Source organism: Hyalella azteca, unplaced genomic scaffold (genome assembly GCF_000764305.2).
Source record: "Hyalella azteca isolate HAZT.00-mixed unplaced genomic scaffold, Hazt_2.0.2 contig15311, whole genome shotgun sequence".
Taxonomy (NCBI): domain Eukaryota; kingdom Metazoa; phylum Arthropoda; class Malacostraca; order Amphipoda; family Hyalellidae; genus Hyalella; species Hyalella azteca.
The window spans coordinates 108,003-127,021 of record NW_025945168.1 but is presented as its reverse complement, the minus strand read 5'-3'; the positions used below and the strand labels follow the sequence as shown (position 1 = coordinate 127,021).

Below are 19,019 nucleotides of genomic sequence, written 5' to 3'. Positions count from 1 at the left end.
GACTTAAACTTTCATGGATTGAGTTATTCTTATTTAATTTTAACGCATAACTTAACGCAGGTAGTCTAGAAATACCGCGAAACGTGAGACTTATATTGTTATTTCCTGAGTTAATCATATTTAGTTTTAAAGCATAGCCTCCTTGGGCATAGGTGCTATTGTCTGAGTTGCTTCATAATTATTTTCAATGATATATTCAAGGTAATGCTAGTATCAATGATGGTACCATATCGTTCTCGAAATGAAGGTAAAACTGCAAAAGACTTTCACAGAAAGGTATAACGGAAATGTTTTTGTTATGACCATGTAATTGATAAAAATTCTAGTTTGATTGAAAACCCAAGGCCTATTTCAACCAACTCAGTTTTTTTACTCCGGTTATGTATCGTGTTCATTCCTAGCCAGTTCGTTTCTTATACTACCTTAGGAGCCTCAGCGCTAATATCTGCGGTTATGCATGTATAATTAACATGCACTTCAAATGAGCTTCGCTTGTTTGGAAACTGAAAGCTATATTAACAAGTTATTGTAAATATGTTAGGACGTTATACCAAATATGTTAGGACGTTATATATAACCAAAACTTTCACATGTTTCTGTAACTAAACTAGTGTTACAGACTCAAACTCACCTTACTAGACTAAAATTAAAATTTTGGTCTCTCACATATGGATTCACGTAGATAGAGCTAAGACACCTCCCATTACCGTGTGATGGACAATTCTACTCGTCAGTTAAGATGAACTTGACTTAGCAAATAAGTTAATGTGCACTAATAAATAAATAAATAAAGAATTCAAAGGTGCTGTATGGAAAACGGTACTTAAAACCAAACATGGTCCAGGATAAACAGAGCACTAGACGGTCGGTAACGGATCAGTAGATCAAATAAAAAATATTAAATCTGTACCTCTCATTCATTCGTCATACCAAAAAAAATTGCTATCGAATATATATCAACGAAAAATAATCTTATTTTTCATCATTAACCTACTTGTTGCAATGTAGAAGGAAACAAACAAAGCGTTTAATGCTGCCCTCACATATAACCACAACGAACAAATTCACTGATGCATAGAGTTAAAATAATAAATATAAAAACATTTACAAATAATACAAATAAATGTGATTGGCACATTAATCCCATCTCCACATGCATAACCAGGACTCGGAACTTCAACGAGTAGTAACATGTTATAAGATGACACCATTGAATTCATGACAATTCTAAAAATATAAACATACAGTACATATACAGTAAATACCAATAATAAGTATTCAAACCAGTACCCAGTCATATACCTATGTTGATTTGATGGAAAAAAACATGTAAATTGGTAAATTAAACAGACTGACTCAAAAAAATAGGCTACCTAAAACATTCACCAGACGAATCACCGTATTGGCATTAAAATTAAACAGAACTCCCTACCACCACGTAATCACCTGAAATGACCCATATTCCCACCTAATTATCATACAATTATAGCGCTGGTCACCTTGAGATAGCGGCACGGCGCCCTCGATAGGACTGCGACCCAGCAGCAGGTCCGCTGAGGCGGTGTCCAGCCCCGCGGCGCTGCCCAGAGCGTCGCAGTGCGGCCACGTGTAGGCGTGCTGGTCCGCGGCTACGGCGTCACCCACCACCACGCAGCACACCAAGCATCTGTATACGCACGTCTGCGCCGGGAGATTTGCGTGGTCGTCAATGAAATACGCTGCTTTTTTCAGTTGAATTGTATGTATGTACATATGCATTTCGTATAAATAAATAATATGTTTTTTTCAGTTGAATTGCATGTATGTACACACGAATTTACTTATATACAGTATCAATTAAAAGGGCTTTTTTTCCAGTTGAATTGCACGTATGCACATATGCATTTCGTATAGATAAATAAAATTTTTTTTAGTTGAATTGCATGTATGCACACACGCATTTACGTATACATCAATTAAATGAGCTACTTTTTTCAGTTGAATTGCTTGTAAGCACATACGAATTTACGTATACATCAACAAAATGGGCTATTTTTCCAGTTTAATTGCATATACGCATTTTCGTATAGTATATTCAGCTTATTCATGCGAAAAAATAGCCAACCATATAACAGTTTTAGTCCAAGTAATGAAACAAGTCAATTAATCCGTGGGCTCTGTTGTATCTAAAAACCCCCGGTAGGTCTAATTATTGCATTATATTGACTATACAAAAAATTGTATTATACCCCCGGCACTGACCTGCTGTTCACTGTCCTGTGCACTGTACACCCCCACACGGAGGCTCTCACGCACGGCTCCCGGAAGCTCTTCGCCCTCAACTAAAGCAGAGCCTGGAGTTTCCCAGGGAACCATGGAGCCCTGTCAACACACGACGGTGTTTTACGTATTTTCAAGAAAATTATCATAAAAGTGGTTCACAGAGAGATCACCTGTACTTGCAAGAAAAAAATTACATATAATGAAACATTCCGAAATGCTTTGGATGGGAGAAAGGTTCATAAAAAAGAAAGAAATGAACGATGTTCAAGATTTGGAGAAACAATATTCTATTGTCAAATAACAAAATGGATGAACCACTCTTGCTTAACCGAAATTAAAGGAAAGTTCACATGTCGTTGCTGCTATTGATTGTAATTGTTTTGAAACTTTGGTGGCCGATTGTGCTGTTAAAAAAAATTAGTTTCTTTTCTTTTTTACGGTAATAATATAGTATCCTTAGCTGCAGCATAGTTAACTGCCGATGGTCTTCTGCCAATCATTAATGATCGCAGGAAGAGAGTCATATAGATGACTTAATGAATAAACAAAAAGAAAAGCACTAGAGCTACGTAAACGAATTGCTTGGCTTATAGAATGATAGCACTAATGCATGATGAATTATAACCTTATGTATATGGCTTGCAAAGCTTCGTTGATGTTCAATAACACCACTGTAACTACACAACTATTGTGCCGCACAAATAGAACTTACTTCACAATTATAGCAATAATAAAGTTAAACAACATTTCAACGTTTTGCTCATATAGCATCAGTGAGAATGAAAAGCGGCTTACTCTATTTCTCGCGAAGTCCGAGCTGAGTTTGAGAAGCTGCTGCAGTTTCTCCATGAACCACCTGGATGCATCTTCAGTGTTGCGGTTGACATAACCGCTCGGTCGGCGTAGACCGGCACCATCCTGCCGGTCCTCTTTGGTTCTTAGCTTCCTGCGCTTACCAAACCAGCGGTGGCCGATGAGCCGCGTTAGAGGGAGACTTCTGTAGTGCGTTTCTTGTGATGATTCATCAAGAGAGTACAGAGCCTCGGTGTCAGAGTCATCATCATCAGAACTCTCACTGCTGAGGGTGGTTGCAATGCTGGCTGCAACCACCGGCTTGTCGGATACATTTTTTCTAGGATTGGGGTGTTGGAGCTTCTTTTTCTGATAAGAATTGCCAGGCGTTTGTTGTGACGAGCTATTAGTTGAGCAATTATGCGTTTCTTCAATGATTTTAATGTCTTCTTCATCAGTGTGATCCTCTTCGTCTTCAAATACTTCAGTGTTGTCAATGCAAAGAATATTGCAATCCTCTTCATCCTTTGAGAGCGTTTCTTTACCGAGAGATGGCTCGGTATTCCGCTTTGAATGCAAAGTCTTCGCAGAAGAATTGTCTAACGCACTTTTATTAGATCTATGGCCAGTACTTTGGCGCGTGTCACGCCTGCTGGCAACATGACCAACACGTTTGTCTGACCCTGAATTGGAATCATAGACTAGAACTTCTTCGACCTCCTTGGAATCTTTCATCTTCTTCGGAACCGATTTGCTTTGTTCTTGTGTAACCGCCGCATGGTTTGTAGTTCTCTTTTTAATATCGCCAGCTATAGTCACGTCTTCATCATCTAGCGTTATAGGCATAATAGTCCTATGAGCCGGGGCACATTTCTTTCGAGATGTTCGATCCTCAACGTCGAAATCAGAGTTTTGAGACTCGGACAAAATTTCGATCTCAGTTTCAGGTGACGACGAACGTCTTTCAGGTTCTGCGGGTAGAGGCTCGGGAGCTGAATTGAAGGATGGGATTTTAGAGACGTAGCCAAGCTTCCAAGTGTTGGCTGCAAACTCGTTGAAGGCGTATATGGACGCCAGAACATGGCTGCACACTGCCGACACTTGGGTCTCGGAAGAGCCCTGCACACGTGATGCACACGAATAAGTTAAAGGCAAATTAAGAAAAGAAGTAATAAGCTGAATACAACAGAAGAATTCTTTCTATTATTAGAGCTGTGAATTCTAATTCATGGAGAACACACTGATATATTAATGAGTAAAAAAATAATTCATACTTACATTTTTCAAATTAAAGTAGTATAGAATACAACTAAGATTCCCCAGTTACTGGTTTATTTGGAGACACTTGGCGTGCAAGTGATCATACTTGTATAAGGGAACTTTAATTCCTCCACGACCCGCTGCCCATTTTATTGTAGGCTACGACATCATCTACTCATCATACCATACCTACGACATCATCTACTCATCATACCATACCTACGACATCATCTACTCATCGTACCATACCTACGACATCATCTCCTCATCGTACCATACCTCGTGTCCCACTTCCTTCAGTGCTGCAAAATTACGCGATCATTTGAGCGGAAGGCTAAACATCAGATAAAATCCATCGTCTCATTTTTGAGCATGTACGTAGTTTATCTCACTAAATGATTTCAGGAAGGCTAATTAGGCTACCTACAGTTTACGATTTTTTCCAACTGCAAATCTTCATCGCCCAAAACGTATGTATACATAATAAAATGATTAGTTATGTTGATATACCGTAACTAACCCAATAAAGATATTTCCAACCATCGAGCATAAATTTAAAGTGTCATAATTCGTTTTACGAGTGTACCATTAGTGCGATGCTCGAGCACCCATCTTTCGCTAGTATTCATCTGAACTTTTTACGTGCACAAAGTCATTCTAGAAGAGGCAGTTAATCCATTGAATTTGAGTCTGGTGTTTTTCTTGCCAAATTTATTGCATTAGCCAAGCTGGAACATAGATATGCAAAGCATGATATAATTTTAGAATATGACCCATTACGTATGAATGTGTTCTCAAATACTGAGGAATGTGGCTAGGGATTCAACTCACCGGGATTTCCTTGAAGAGCCTCCAAGCTCCAGAGGGGCTCATGGCGTGCACAGGGAAGCCACAGAAGACAACGTCGCTGTTGTCATGAGAGCTGCGGACGACGTTACGCAGCAGTAGCGCTGAGGACAGCACGTGCTGCATGAGCACGCGACGCGCGTACGGTACGTCGCCGTCGCTGCCAGGCCGACCTGAATTTTTCCAACTGGTTGTTGAATCAGTGGAAGTAAGAGTACTCAAGTCTTGAGGATGGAGCTGAGTTTGGAAATCTTTTGCTAGGTTGAGAAGAGCAAACTTGTGTTTCTTTAGCGAATCCGTTTCATTAGTAATATTCTTCAATTTTTCATCCAACGAATCACTTGCACTAGATTCCAGCATGGATGGAAACAATTCAAAATGTTTCAACATGAAAGCCAGCCACGGGACAACAACAAAAAGAACTCCTTCCTTACACCATTCCTTGTTTTTGTTAATGAGCTCAATGTAATCTATGGCGCTCAAATTTCGTCCATTGATGACTTTTAAGCCTTTAGAAGTGAGATAATTAGTGTCAATGTAAGGTGCCTTTTCATCCACCAAGACGACTATAGAATGAGGCTGCACGCCTCCAGGAAACACTCCACGAGGGCGGTTCACCACAAGCTCGTCCTCCACGCCCCTTGTTTTTCTTTTTCTCTTTTTAGAGCCTGAACTGACGCTTGCTTCTGATGGAACAAGTTGCTCTTTGTCTTGCTTAGGTTGCTCCTCTAAATCTATAAGAATTTCAGCCTTGCTATCATTCTTCATCAACTTGGGTCGGGAATTCTTGGCAGGTGAAGTTATGAGAGGCTTAGGAGCAGGGTCAGGGCATCTTTTTGGCTCGATTTTTGAAATGTAAACCGAATGTTCACCAACCTAATATGAACAGAGAGAGTCATAATTAAGCAAATAGGTACATCTAACAGTAATTAATAATATGAAGCTGAAAACATTAAATAGAAACTTCAGTTCGGAAATATTTTTAAAAATTGTATACAAATTTTAACACTACATGAATACCATGCTAGGCAATGAAGGTAGTACATGATATAGATTTAAATTATTCATAGTCAGCATTGTCATCACTGATACTGAGGCATCAATGCCTCCACACTATTCCCACTTTGAAACAGTATTTTCTCTTCTTGATTGCACTAATTAACTGGAATCAAATTTTATGAGATGCTTAGTAAAATGATTTTGACGGCTGAACTTATGCAGAATGCAATCATGTTTAACAATAACTCAAGACACTTTGGAAGAGTCAGAGGTTGGTTTATTTCCTTAAAACTGAACATGATTTTTTTTGTGAAACAAAATATATCAAAGTCCTGCCAAAGATACTTACATTTCATTTCTTACTCTTGGCAATACTGTCTCAATATTATCATGGGATCATGAAAAACAGGAAGAGAAACAAAACTCTAATTATCATGAACCACTTAATCTTTCATGACTATTCACATTTGTGCATAATTTATGAACAGAGCTGATATATAACTGAAGAAATTTCCCTCGACATATGAAAATAATGCATGAAGAATGTTTATTTCTAGTGGAAAAAATTACATTAGTTGACCTTTATTGGGTTGATGTTGCGAACAACTAGGCTCAACACCCAGTGGCCCGGAAACTTGAGTGTGTGGAAATGCTGGCAAAAGCGTGAATATGTGACAGGCCGTCCTGAGTACCCAAACTTTGACCGCAGGTCTTCATTGATGCGGCAGACCAGAGAGTTTGGAGAGCACCCCTTTGGAGTGAGTGTCATGAAGCCATCCACAGGCTAAAGAATGAATAATTATTAAAATATGGTTTTATATAAACAAGGATAATAAGAATTAGGATATAGGTACCTTAAAGGGGGATGACTACAACCAGTGGGGGACTTTTGACATTTAAGAATAAAAGGCCCCATAATTAAAAGAGTTCTTGCCATAAGAAAATTTTGTTGATGACTCTTGAAGTATTATGAGATACTGCCTACAAATGCAGTAGAGAGATTTACCTATTTTAAATTTTATTATGTGACTATTTGTTTCACAAAAAGTAAGCATTAAAAGTACACAAATTTTATAGGTCTTATCAATATTTATCCCTCTCATTTCTCAACTATTTGACAGAATAACCCCTAATTTTGATACATTACACTACAAGCCTTCCAGTTTCATGTAGGTATTAAAGCCAACCTAGCCAATTGTGATGGTAATAAAATGAGGGGCTTAGCACCCTAATGGGGTGAGTTGGACCCAATCATATAGTAATAAGAACCACATTTTATCATTTAACTGATGTTTTTTTTAAGTGTTACAAGTGCTTTTTTTCCAGGTTACTTATTGCTCTATATTCATATTGTGCCTATTAAACAGTGACCAGCTACATACCTAACTACCTACAATAACCTAAGACCTACAAGCACTCTTATGGTTCCTGCGCATACAGGAAATATTTGGGGGATAAAGTAGATGGAGTTTTAGATTTAATAAGGGACAAAAAAATAAGTATGATCAAAGCTGCCAAACAGTATGGCATAGGCAAGTCTGCTTTGTGCAACAGAGTGCATGGAAAATACAGTATGTTATAAAGCCTGGGGCCAATTGGTTTAGAGTAGACAAGGGGAAGATCATTGTGGAAAAACTCATAAGTGTAGTGATTATGGCTTCCCACTTCAGCCTATGGACCCAAGGATTATTGTCAAAAGCTACCTGGATGAGCAGAGGTAAACTGTCCCTAAGTTTGCAATGAATGGGCCTCACTGGCCTTCTGTTTAAATTACATAACTGCATTAGTCACAATTGACAGATTTACAATTAGACTATAGGTAGTAGTTAGAAAAGCCTAAAATCAATAAAATTAGTAACATAAAACTAAAATTAGTAACACACCTCATTTCCATCATCATCCAGCTGAGGTTCAGAATCATCTTTGAGCTTGGAAAGTTTAACCCTTTTAACTGGCCTTGCATGCTTTTCGAATGGAAGGCTCTTCTTTGGGTTGCTTACAACAGTGGCTAATACTGGAAGAACTGGATCAACAGCAGCACTTGCCTGACCCATTGATTGATTATTCCAGTAGCCATAATTGGACGAATTGTTTACATTTGATATTCCAAAATGTGTCCCATTACCAGACATATACTGTGGCTGATATCCAATTGCGCTCATGTTAAAATTGCAATACGTAGAATAGTCCATAGTGTTAGTCTGGTTATAGCTGGACTGAGAAGGATGTGGTAAAGCATTCCTGCCCACAGTCTGTTCAGGATAGTGTCCAGGCGTTGGATTCCTTCCATGAAAGTGGCTTTCTTTCCAATTTGCAGGAGGATTGTGTGGCACAAAATTTACAACTTCATCATTTGAATCATCTGATATAACAACTTCTTTATTTCCTAATCTATCAAAAATTGATTTCCTAATATTTCTATTGGATTTTGACATTTTAATGAATTTCTGTGAAACTAAATAGTAAAAAATATATCTGGAACAAATTAGAATAAATAATATATATTATATTTCAAAATATTATATTTTCAAAACAATTGTAATAAACAATAGCATTGTAATTGCATTCTGGAGCCATTCCTGTAATACTCTGTCACCTGGAGTGGAATATGATATATTTAGGTGAATTGGGCCACATGAGCTTTCTTGCCATTTTTGAAGCTGCAAGATTTTTGCCAGATGAATGACCTCCCATCTAATTGTTAAGAAATTGCACAATGGGGGGGATGGGAAAATTTCAATCCTTTATGCTAGGCTGTAAAGAAAGGTTAACTGATCATATGAGCGAAATTCATTTACTCATTGAGAAACTGACTGCATGCATTGGCATTTTTTTCTCATTCAATCATCCACAGCCCACAGGTGGCTCCTGTCTGATTTTCCAGCGTGAGTAAGTACACATATTTTAGGGAATAAATCTTGAAGATTATACACTATATTAGCTCTTACAAGGAATCCTCAATAGTAAAACTGGCAACACTTCAGGCCTGGTGCGAAATATATACTCTACCATTCAACATTCAACCCATGACCAGAAATACCCTCCTCCTTTTAGAAGCAATGAGACTCTTGCTAGATGAACTATATCCTAATTGTTAATAAAACTGCAATCTAGTGCATTCTGATGCAATATAAGGCATTCTGATGCAGTGATGCAGCATAAGGCATTATGATGCAGTGATGCAGCATAAGGCATTATGATGCAGTGATGCAGCATAAGGCATTATGATGCAGTGATGCAGCATAAGGCATTCTGATGCAGCTTAACTTTAAGGCGTTCTGATGCAGTATAAGGCATTATGATGCAGTGATGCAGCATAAGGCATTCTGATGCATAGATATATTCCATACTAGGTGGCATCCTGGGTATGGTAATAGAGCATTGTAATGCATCTAGTTCATTCTAATGCAATCTAGTATGTCCTTGTGCATTTTAATTTGTTCCAATGTGTTTTAATGTTTTGTAATATGTTCTAATCAATCTAATGAGACTTTGAAATCTGTTCAAATGTGAATTTGTAAAATGCTATAATGTGACTTTGTAATATGTTCTAATGTGACTTTGTAGTTTGTAATGTGTTCTAATATTACTTTGTAATCTGTTAGGTACTTTGTTAGGTACTTTGTAAAATGTTCTAATGTGACTTTGTAACATGTTCTAAGACCTTATTCAGTTATTGCGTCGCCGTCATTTGCGTGCTCTACTGCATTACAATGCATTCTAAGAGATACTGGTGCATTTTGTTGCATTAGACTGACACATATAGCTAAACAAAAGACATTATAACACAACAAAACCTAACACAACAGGATAGGCACGAAACAAAACCTAACACAACACTCAATGTCAACAGGATACTGCAGGCATGGAATATAACTACTTAGCGAGCCGCGACTGAATTTTTCGAGCCGTGGTTTTATGGATTTGCCAGCCATGATTCCATTTCTTTGAGCCGTGATTCCATTTTACCGAGCCGTGAACTTGATATCTTGGCCATGAAAAGCCACTTACAAGGTGCGAATTTATTTACAAAGTCCATGCACCTCTTATCCCAAATCACTCATTTTACCCTAAAACAGTCAAACGGCAACAATAAAATTTGTCTTTACTCTAAGTTGAACACGTATTAATGCAGTCTGACCGCTTTGACATGACTGCAACTACGCGCAATCTTCAACAAAACGTTTAGTTGTTTTGTTTACATTACGATGTTTAAGTTTTTTCTGCCGGATATTTTGGTGGGAACGGTAAAGCAATGCAGATTGCAGAAGTTGAAAATTTTATGAAATGACATGTTTGTGAAGTGCAAACCGCGATTTTTTTCAAGCAATCAAAAATTCATGACATTCGAGCCGTGAGATTTCATACCTACTGAAATTATATGATATTAGAGCCACGATATTTCAGACAAAAATAGGACTTTTCCACCCCGACCCCTGCAGGATAGTAGGCAGAGGCGCAGAGCCGCAGAGGCCGCCTCCGCCTATCCTGTTATCAATGTTATGGCCATCGGCAAAGTCCAACACCAACAAGAGACTTTTTAACGTTTTTAATCATTCTTTAGTATCAGATGCCATGAGTCAACTCGCTCAACTGTCACCAAACACCATGACGCTCACGCATGGCGACCGCGACTCATGTGCCATTGCCAGTATCGACTATCCAGTACGAGCAAAACACGCGGCCAACAAACGATTCATCGAATGCGGCGGAAAATCAGATTAATCCGTAATTTTATGACCTGGGTCAGTAAATATTATCTTCAGAAAACTGCAGCAGTATGAGCCGCGGCCTCTCATATTATATTAACTTTAGGTACTTACATCATATCGCTTGACACAAATCTACACATTGTCTGGTTTCCATGCCCTATGGTTATATCTATAAAAGTTCCGTTTATTTAATGTTTATTCAATGTTCATTCAACAACAGTTTTGTTGAGTCAATGAATAACATCGCTCTGAAATCGAGAAAACCAACTACGAGTTTATCTTGAACAATTTCATATCATTATCTAAGAGAGAAGTAGACTTACTCAGTCATCGCTATTAGGGGAACGGATTAGTTGTGGATCGTACAGGGCCAGCAATTGCATGAGTATTGTGGTGGAGCGAAAAAAATATATTTTCGAAATTCGCTTTCGGACTATTATTTCTTTGTATGGACACTTCGCAAATGAATACTCTTCGAAAAGGTTTTCGATCAAACTATTTCGAGATTTGTCGCAAAGCCATTGAAAATTCCGCGAGAGTGATTTTCAGTTCAATTTTGAATTCAATCAAATGTAAAATGTTTTAATTCTTTAACTTCAAGCATGATTGTTGCGTCGATTCTTCTAGACTAATCTTTGTGACTTAGTAACAAATATAATTTGTATATTCCAGGTCAAAAGACTGGAAGAGCATACAAGTCGAGGAAAAAAGCAGCTGTGCGACAAATAGGCTTTATCCGGGCTTGTCTTGGAACGCTTATTGTAGCCTCGGACGGCCAGCTATAGCTCCGAGCTAATGCTTTTATAAACATCATGCTCTGCTCTGCGCTTTATTTCGAAAGAATGTAAATATTATTTATTGGTGGGAACGGATACCCTTGCAAAAAATCGACTTCGGCGCTTACTTTTCTGTATTTAATTGCTGTTGACAAACAGAGGTGGGCAGTAGCGCGCTACATGTAGCGGCCGCTACATTTTCAGTAGCGGTAGCGGCGCTACATCTAAGCAATTGTAGCGGTAGCGGTAGCGCCCGCTACATATTTAAGTAGCGATACGAGGTTTTGCCGCTACAGCGCTACCGCTACATTTATAGATAAAGCCTTTAGATTTTACTTAATAGTATTAAATATTATTTAAAAACCAGCATGATACATACATAATATAAATTACAGAATAAAACTGTACGAAAGATTTCGGTGTAATGTCGTCAACCTCAGCCTGTTACTAGTGTCAAATGTTAGTTTTTACCAGAGGTAGGCAGTAGCGCGCTACACGTAGCGGCCGCTACTAGCGGCCGCTACATTTTCAGTAGCGGTAGCGGTAGCGGCGCTACATTTAAGCAATTGTAGCGGTAGCGGTAGCGCCCGCTTCATTTAGAGCATATAGCGATAGCGGCCGCTACATTTCAAAGTAGCGCTGCCCAGCTCTGTTGACAAATAATAACATCATAAAATTTATCTCCATCGTAAGTATCTGCATGGCGAGTGATAGACGACAATTTTTGATACAGAATCAATTAAGTTATCAAATGAATTGAGTGATCCCCTATGAAGATTCCGACGTAAATGTCCCTGTTATCAAATGCATTTATATCTGCCTTTACCTACATGGACTTCGTGCTGACTACAGCCAGTGTCCCATTCCTAATGGGACACTGGCTAATGCCAGTGCCCCCATTATGACATTTCTAACTAACTAATAGCTTATGCCCCCATTATAACATTTTATTGCCGGTATATCATTGTCACTAGGAGGTTTAAAGTATGCACAATAATCACGGGAAAGGTTATGTATAGAATGCATGGTTGTTGTAGTAATTGCCCATCCTGTTAGGCTGTTAGTGGCGACTAGGTACGTAAGGGAGGGGGTGATAGGTCAGTTTTTTCCGAGCACTTGGTGCCACTGGTAGTTCCACGACCATCCCTGGCTCGCTGACCCGCCAGAACCATTTTATTGCATTACACAACACACTGGACAAGCCAGGTACTCATTTATCAACCAGAGTTGGATGAATGGCTGAGTTGACCATGAGCTGAGCTTCCCAGAAGAACTTGTCCTCAGTGGGACTCGAACCCGGGAGCTGGGTGCTGGGTCTCACCACTGCACCACCGCAGCTCTAGAATGCATGGTCACATTCTTCGGTAAATCCTAATATATGTGAGGTGGATTTTCCCGACACACAATTAGAGATTGCTTTGTCAATCATTGCGATGAACGAAATCCGTGCTATTTTCATTTAGCCTTATTCGGACTGCATTGGTTCAACCATTGCTGTATACTTTCTATATAAATACATTTAATTAAATCGTTCCCAAATTTTGCTGCCTCAAAAAGTTTAATTTATAGAGAAGAATTGCATTGAATTTTTTCCCTGAGAAGATACCAGATATTTTTCAGGTGTGCGGGTTAGGAGCCTGACGCTGTAAGTTGAAAGGGTCGCTTTGGGCACATGTCAGGATTTGCCTCGGAATTTTAGTTTTGAAGGTTAAAATGTGCGACACTGAAAAACGGGGGAAATAGTACGATTTAAATATTAAAATGTGATTATTGCCATTATAAATGTAAATTACATTGAAAAATAAACTGGACGAGCTTACTTTAATATGAAGCCAATACCTAATATGAAGTTTGGTGCAAAATGTAAATTTCAACAAATATTTTTTTTTCAATTAGGTACTCAAGTTTTGCAATCATTGACTGGACTCAGAATGATGGGTTTGAAACGATCGGATTTAGAATAATAATAATCTCAAATTGCATAGCTACTGATTGTCGAGTGACGTCCGGCTACCCTCCTATAATATAAAAATAACTATAAAGTATAATATTGCAAAATTTTACTTGAACTGACGCTGTGAAGAGACAAAGCGCATTATTTAATGCGCATTATTTAATGAGCGCGTTATTTATTTTTCCATCAAGGAAACCTAAATCTGATGCTATAGTCAGCAGTGAACGTTGAGACCCAGATCTTGCTAACATTCATGCATGAGAACGACGGGATCAAATTTGTGGAAAGAAACATCGCAGGCGCGGGTTTGATCCCAGCTCTGTGCGCCAGTTTCTGGTCAGAATCGGCAAGGAGGCCGGGCGGTTAAAGCACAGCAGAATTGTAGCAGTGAGTTGCGAGTTCGAGACCGCAAAATGCTGTGAATGTTCTGCGATGTTAAGAATCGGCGACAGGCCTACGGCCTAATAAACGCTGAAACTGCTATTACAGAACGATGAGTCGTCACTTCGTTGACGCGCTCTGGCTTTGAACTGCAGGCTGCAGCCGGCCTCATTCATCTCATTGTCGCCCGCAAGACAATGTCTCATCGACGTTTCTTTCACGCAATGCTCCCGGAGTTCTATAGTCGTCAAACTAGAACTGTACTTCCTAAGCCGTGACATCCGTATATCTAATACATAAGCCGTGACTTACATATATTTAATACATAAGACGTGTCTTAAATCTCAGTACGAATAGAAACGTACCCTTGACCAATGAATAGAATTGATTGTCTTCACAAGAAACGAAGGTTGTCGTGCTTGAACTTGATATATCATGGCTGGTGCTGCTAGATTTGGGCACAGTCGTATGATCATCGCCACTACGTAGTTAAATGGTCCTCCGTATTCTGTCTGACATTGTCGAAAACATATATTTAGAACAATAATTTAGAGCTTGATTTTTTTGTACCCTGTATTTGCTTCAGTGCATCAAATTTTTGATATTGTATGTCTTTCGTTGTTCAACTGATGGATTCGAAAGACGACTGAGTTCATCTATAAGTCACACTATTTCCTTTGTGTTTCTTTTAATAATACGCATTCGGTCATAGCTTTCTGCGAATATTCCTGCCTTCATACTCTGCCTTTATTTTTAGGTACTACGGCAACATTATTCTGTCATAATCATTTAAATTAAACTAGCTGTTACCCTTTTGAATAAAAAACGATGGTAAATTTCAACGACCTTTTCGAATGAAGATTGATATTGTATTTCTTGCTTGGAGGAATCTCAATGAAAATTTTTACCAATTGTGTTCGTAGATTAAAATTTAATCTTATTTTCCAGAAGGCTTACGTCGATATTCATTAAACACTAAAATCTTGCTCATCAAAAGAACTCATCTTAGTAAAGCGCCCGACGTTATAGCAGTGCAGGAACGAACATTCAACTCGCTGATGAGTGTCACAAACTTTCGTAAGTCGTTATAATTATGTCATCTCCTCGTCAATGCACTATTGCTTAAGGCTCCCGAGCCAGCGCGTCTATATAATACGCCAAACTCTGTGATAAAAGAACAGTTGTAATTTTGATTCGCAATAAAGGAATGGCTTCAATCAAAGCACACACCATGAATATAAAATGTACCCACACTTTCGAGAAATGTTTACGTGGAGACTCTCGTGAATTCAATCAAAAGAAACATAATCGTTACATTGCCGTGTATGAGAGTTTTTGTATTATTGTATACATAAGTTACTGCAGTCACTATTGTGTACATAAGTTGCTACAGTCAGTATTGTTTACATAAGTTACTACAGTCACTATTGTGTACAAAGTTACTACAGTCACTATATATTGTGCACATAAGTTGCTACAGTCACTTTGTGTACATAAGTTGCTACAGTCACTATTGTGTACACAAGTCACTAAAGTCACTACAGTCACTATTGTGTACTAAGTTACTAGTCACTATTGTGTACAAAGTCACTACAGTCACTATTGTGTACATAAGTTACTAGTCACTATTGTGTACATAAGTTACTAGTCACTATTGTGTACATAAGTTACTAGTCACTATTGTGTACATAAGTTACCGCAGACCACATAATTGATAAGCCGCATTTTACAAATGGTGTCATATAGACTCTGCGTTCTTTTGCCAAACCAAACTGGGGCTGGATGACCCGAACAACGGCGTAATTTCATTTCCATTTCGACAAATATTCGCTCATTTTCTTTGAGTGTAATATTATTTTTTAAGCGTTAAGTGTTGCGCCAAGTTTTTCATTTTAGTCGCTCCCTTATTTGTAGCGAAACGTAATTAAGCGCTCTACATTTTATTTCCTATTTTGCGCCAAAAGCAGAATAGTCGTACTTGTTTCCAAAATATACCGACTTCGGATGGGTACGATATACCTTACGAACAAAGTTGACTATGAAATTTCTTGCCGAATTTAAAAATCTTTTAAATTCATGCAACTTAAATGCACTGAAATGAATTTTTGACCAGTACAACACGATACGGCGTTAAATGATACACGTCGAGTTTAGTACAGCTGTGACTAACTTATCATAGCAAGCTATAAGTAAGTATTTGACAGTATTATAATTTAGTTTCACTTCCTGAGCAGTGACAATGCCAGGGATCCCTGAAACTACGCCGAGCTCTGACCCGGCTGAGATCATGGCGCTGATGTTCAACCCTGTGTCGCTGCAGACGGTTATATTCCCGCTGTTCAGCTACCTGCTCGGCATCGGTGTGCTGCTCTACGACATCATCACCTTCTTCATCGCTGTCTCCAACGGCACGCGCGATCAGTACAAGCCTGTCGGCAGCAGGCTCGGCTTCGCAGCTCTTAACGGTTACTAACATTTTCGGTTGTATTTATATAAATTAATCTTGAAAATTTTAAATAATTAGACAACAACGGGTCACTCTTAAAAGCTGAAGGCGCTGAAGTAACTGATAGGATAATGAAAAACGTTACTTAACTTCTCGGCAAATTCGCGGAATTCGTTCAGCCGCGGCGTTCCATCGATCAATCGTTCGCCACTTCAGCGACTTCGGCGTCTTCAGCTTTTAAGTGTTACCCGACAACAAATTGGTACTGAAATATAAATAAGAAAATTAAGGGATATGTAATGATTCAATGAACGACTTAGTTCTCAGCGAAACGTTTATGAAACCATACTAATTCCTCGAGAAACATCTTGAATTAACACCTGATGATAAATCTGTGACATAAATTTTCCTCACGAGTTTCTTCATTGCCGTAGGAGGAGGAGCTTCACCATCGCTGCAGCAGCGCTCTGGCTCCATGTCACCAGTGCCTCCTGAACCGTGAGTTACTGCAGTGAAAAATCTATAAGTTTGACGATAATTTTTCATAATTAAAAGCTTCTATAGAGTCTTAAATTTCTTAGTAAAAAACGCTACCATATATTGACTTGATCGTTATGGGTTTCAGTTAAAGTGTAACTATATATTTATCGAGTTTTAAAGTAAAATTCATTAGTGAATTTATTCAACTTACGGACTTGTAATTTTTATTGGTGAAATCAAAGTGAGTTCAGCCTGCCCGTCCTCGTGGCGTCGAACATGAGGGGTAACTCTCACGGCTTTGTTATATCAGGGGCAATCCAGCACAACCTACTGGCTGCAAGGATTGGTTTCCCCCCAGACTTTGAATGAAAAACTTGTGCGTGCATCAATGAACCATTTGATAGTTTCTCATCTCCAAGAGTCGGCCAAAGTAAAAATATATTATGAAACTAATCTAAAGTAATTAACAAAACGCTGAACTTCTTTTAACAAATTTGAAAGCGATCGATATCTTTGACTGAGTTTGATTTATTAATATCTATGAAAACATTGATGACATTACTTCGTCTCTTATATACTTAGCTCTATATACGACGCAAGGTAACTTCAGGGCCAAAAAGTAGGGTAACTCAACTAAGTTGCGTGAACATCTATGTATAAAAATTCTGCGACGTTACTGAGAATCAATTTTTTGGTCTAATAGCTATTCTGAGACGCAGTGTTGCATTGCTAGAAATATTATTGCATAGCCATAATAACCTCAGCGGTTATTTTCAATCTAAATGTGTCAGACTCCAGGTTTAGGCGATTCATACAGCAAAATCTCAGCTTCAGTTTTCACAGATTATTTTTCAGCGCATTTTCTCATTTATGAAAAAAATGCACTATTGTGCTCGCCATGTCCGTCTGTCTGTCCGTCTGTCTGTCCGTCTGTCTGTCCGTCTGTTTGTCCGTCTGTCTGTCCGTTTGTCTGTCCGTCTGTCTGTCCGTCTGTCTGTCCGTCTGTCTGTCCGTCTGTCTGTCCGTCCTTGACTTCACGTTTTCGTCGACGAGAAAAAGCGCTCTCTGTCACTCACTTCAGTGAGTACTGAGTTATATTTTTTATTACATGGTTGTCTAGCGTAACATAAAGCTTTATTTCTTGTCTTAACAGATCTCTGGACTTGCTGAGCAACGTCCTGGCAGCTATTTCTTCTCCGGGGCAATTTGGTCCGAACAACGGGTGACGGTGTAAAAAACGTATTAGTTCAAACTTAGAAGCCTAATATTTGTATTACTTCTAATAAATAAACTATGCTTTTAATACGTTCGTAATTTCTGATAATTTCCACGTGTTAAAAATCTATAAGCAAGCTTTACCTAGATTTTTCTTGGAGGTGCCGCGACAGCGAAAATTTTTAAAGATGTATTGGCGGCAACAGTTCACCAGATGAACACAGTAATGAAAGCGTGAGGGGATATCATTTCATAAAATATGCACCAAGTTAGTTCTATAATAGCTCTTTAATTGCTTGCCACCCAAGTCACTTCTGTCACAATGGAAACTCACTCCAATTTAAAAGTGCTTGAAAATATTCTCAAGCGTTGTACAATGTATAAAAGAAATATTTTAATTAATGAAATAATAGTGAAAAATCTCTCTTTCACAACTAATTATTAAACTCTTTCATAACTAATGCTAACTCAACTAACTAACTCTTTCATAACTAATTAAACGTGAAATTTAATAAATAAAAAACGTGAAATTTTACGTCCGCTAAATAGTAATTAAAAAATCAGCGAAAATGAATTCAATTGTATGGGATGAATTTTTGCCCTTCTTGAGTCTGCCACCTACTCCGCTGGCGCTTCAAACTTACCTTGGAACTCAACGTATGTTTAACTGCATTTGCGAGTTCGTGAACTGAGAAAAATGAATGTATCATGTTGTCCTAATAGTGACACACATTCTTCACATAGCACTGATACGTTTTTTTGCTGGGCAAAAGTTGGTAAGGATGTCCCACACAAGGACAAGATGTGCATTGCTCTTAACTCTTAGGTTTGGTTAACAAGCCGTCAAATTTATGCCGTGCAGCGCCGCGCCGACTGTTTCAGTTAAATAATAAAAA

The 19,019-nt window shown here is 38.5% G+C and overlaps 2 protein-coding genes across 2 annotated transcripts; one reads left to right on the top strand and one right to left on the bottom strand.

The window, feature by feature from the left end:
- Positions 1–413: 413 nt before the first annotated feature.
- On the bottom strand, positions 414–8,629 carry LOC108674472. Its single transcript, XM_018162426.2, has 7 exons — positions 8,043–8,629; positions 6,740–6,943; positions 5,146–6,036; positions 3,058–4,173; positions 2,242–2,361; positions 1,500–1,680; positions 414–445 (listed from the first exon to the last, which is right to left on the bottom strand). The coding sequence occupies exons 1-7, from the start codon at positions 8,592–8,594 to the stop codon at positions 414–416; spliced, it is 3,096 nt and encodes a 1,031-aa protein (XP_018017915.1). The 5' UTR covers positions 8,595–8,629.
- Positions 8,630–14,928: 6,299 nt separating this feature from the next.
- Positions 14,929–18,204, top strand: LOC108674478. Its single transcript, XM_018162432.2, has 4 exons — positions 14,929–15,059; positions 16,217–16,447; positions 16,863–16,926; positions 18,062–18,204. The coding sequence occupies exons 1-4, from the start codon at positions 15,041–15,043 to the stop codon at positions 18,132–18,134; spliced, it is 387 nt and encodes a 128-aa protein (XP_018017921.1). The 5' UTR covers positions 14,929–15,040; the 3' UTR covers positions 18,135–18,204.
- The last annotated feature ends 815 nt before the right edge of the window (positions 18,205–19,019 follow it).

What these genes read in the sequence shown, in the direction of transcription:
- LOC108674472 (XM_018162426.2), bottom strand. Translation starts at nt 8,594, where the DNA reads ATGTCAAAATCCAATAGAAATATTAGGAAATCAATTTTTGATAGATTA. An exon ending in GCAACATCAACCCAATAAAG is followed by an intron (nt 6,037 to 6,739) that starts GTCAACTAATGT and finishes TGTTCATATTAG; the next exon opens with GTTGGTGAACATTCGGTTTA. An exon ending in CGCCGTGCCGCTATCTCAAG is followed by an intron (nt 446 to 1,499) that starts GTGACCAGCGCT and finishes GCATAACCGCAG; the next exon opens with ATATTAGCGCTGAGGCTCCT.
- LOC108674478 (XM_018162432.2), top strand. An exon ending in CGGCTTCGCAGCTCTTAACG is followed by an intron (nt 16,448 to 16,862) that starts GTTACTAACATT and finishes TCATTGCCGTAG; the next exon opens with GAGGAGGAGCTTCACCATCG. An exon ending in TCACCAGTGCCTCCTGAACC is followed by an intron (nt 16,927 to 18,061) that starts GTGAGTTACTGC and finishes TTGTCTTAACAG; the next exon opens with ATCTCTGGACTTGCTGAGCA.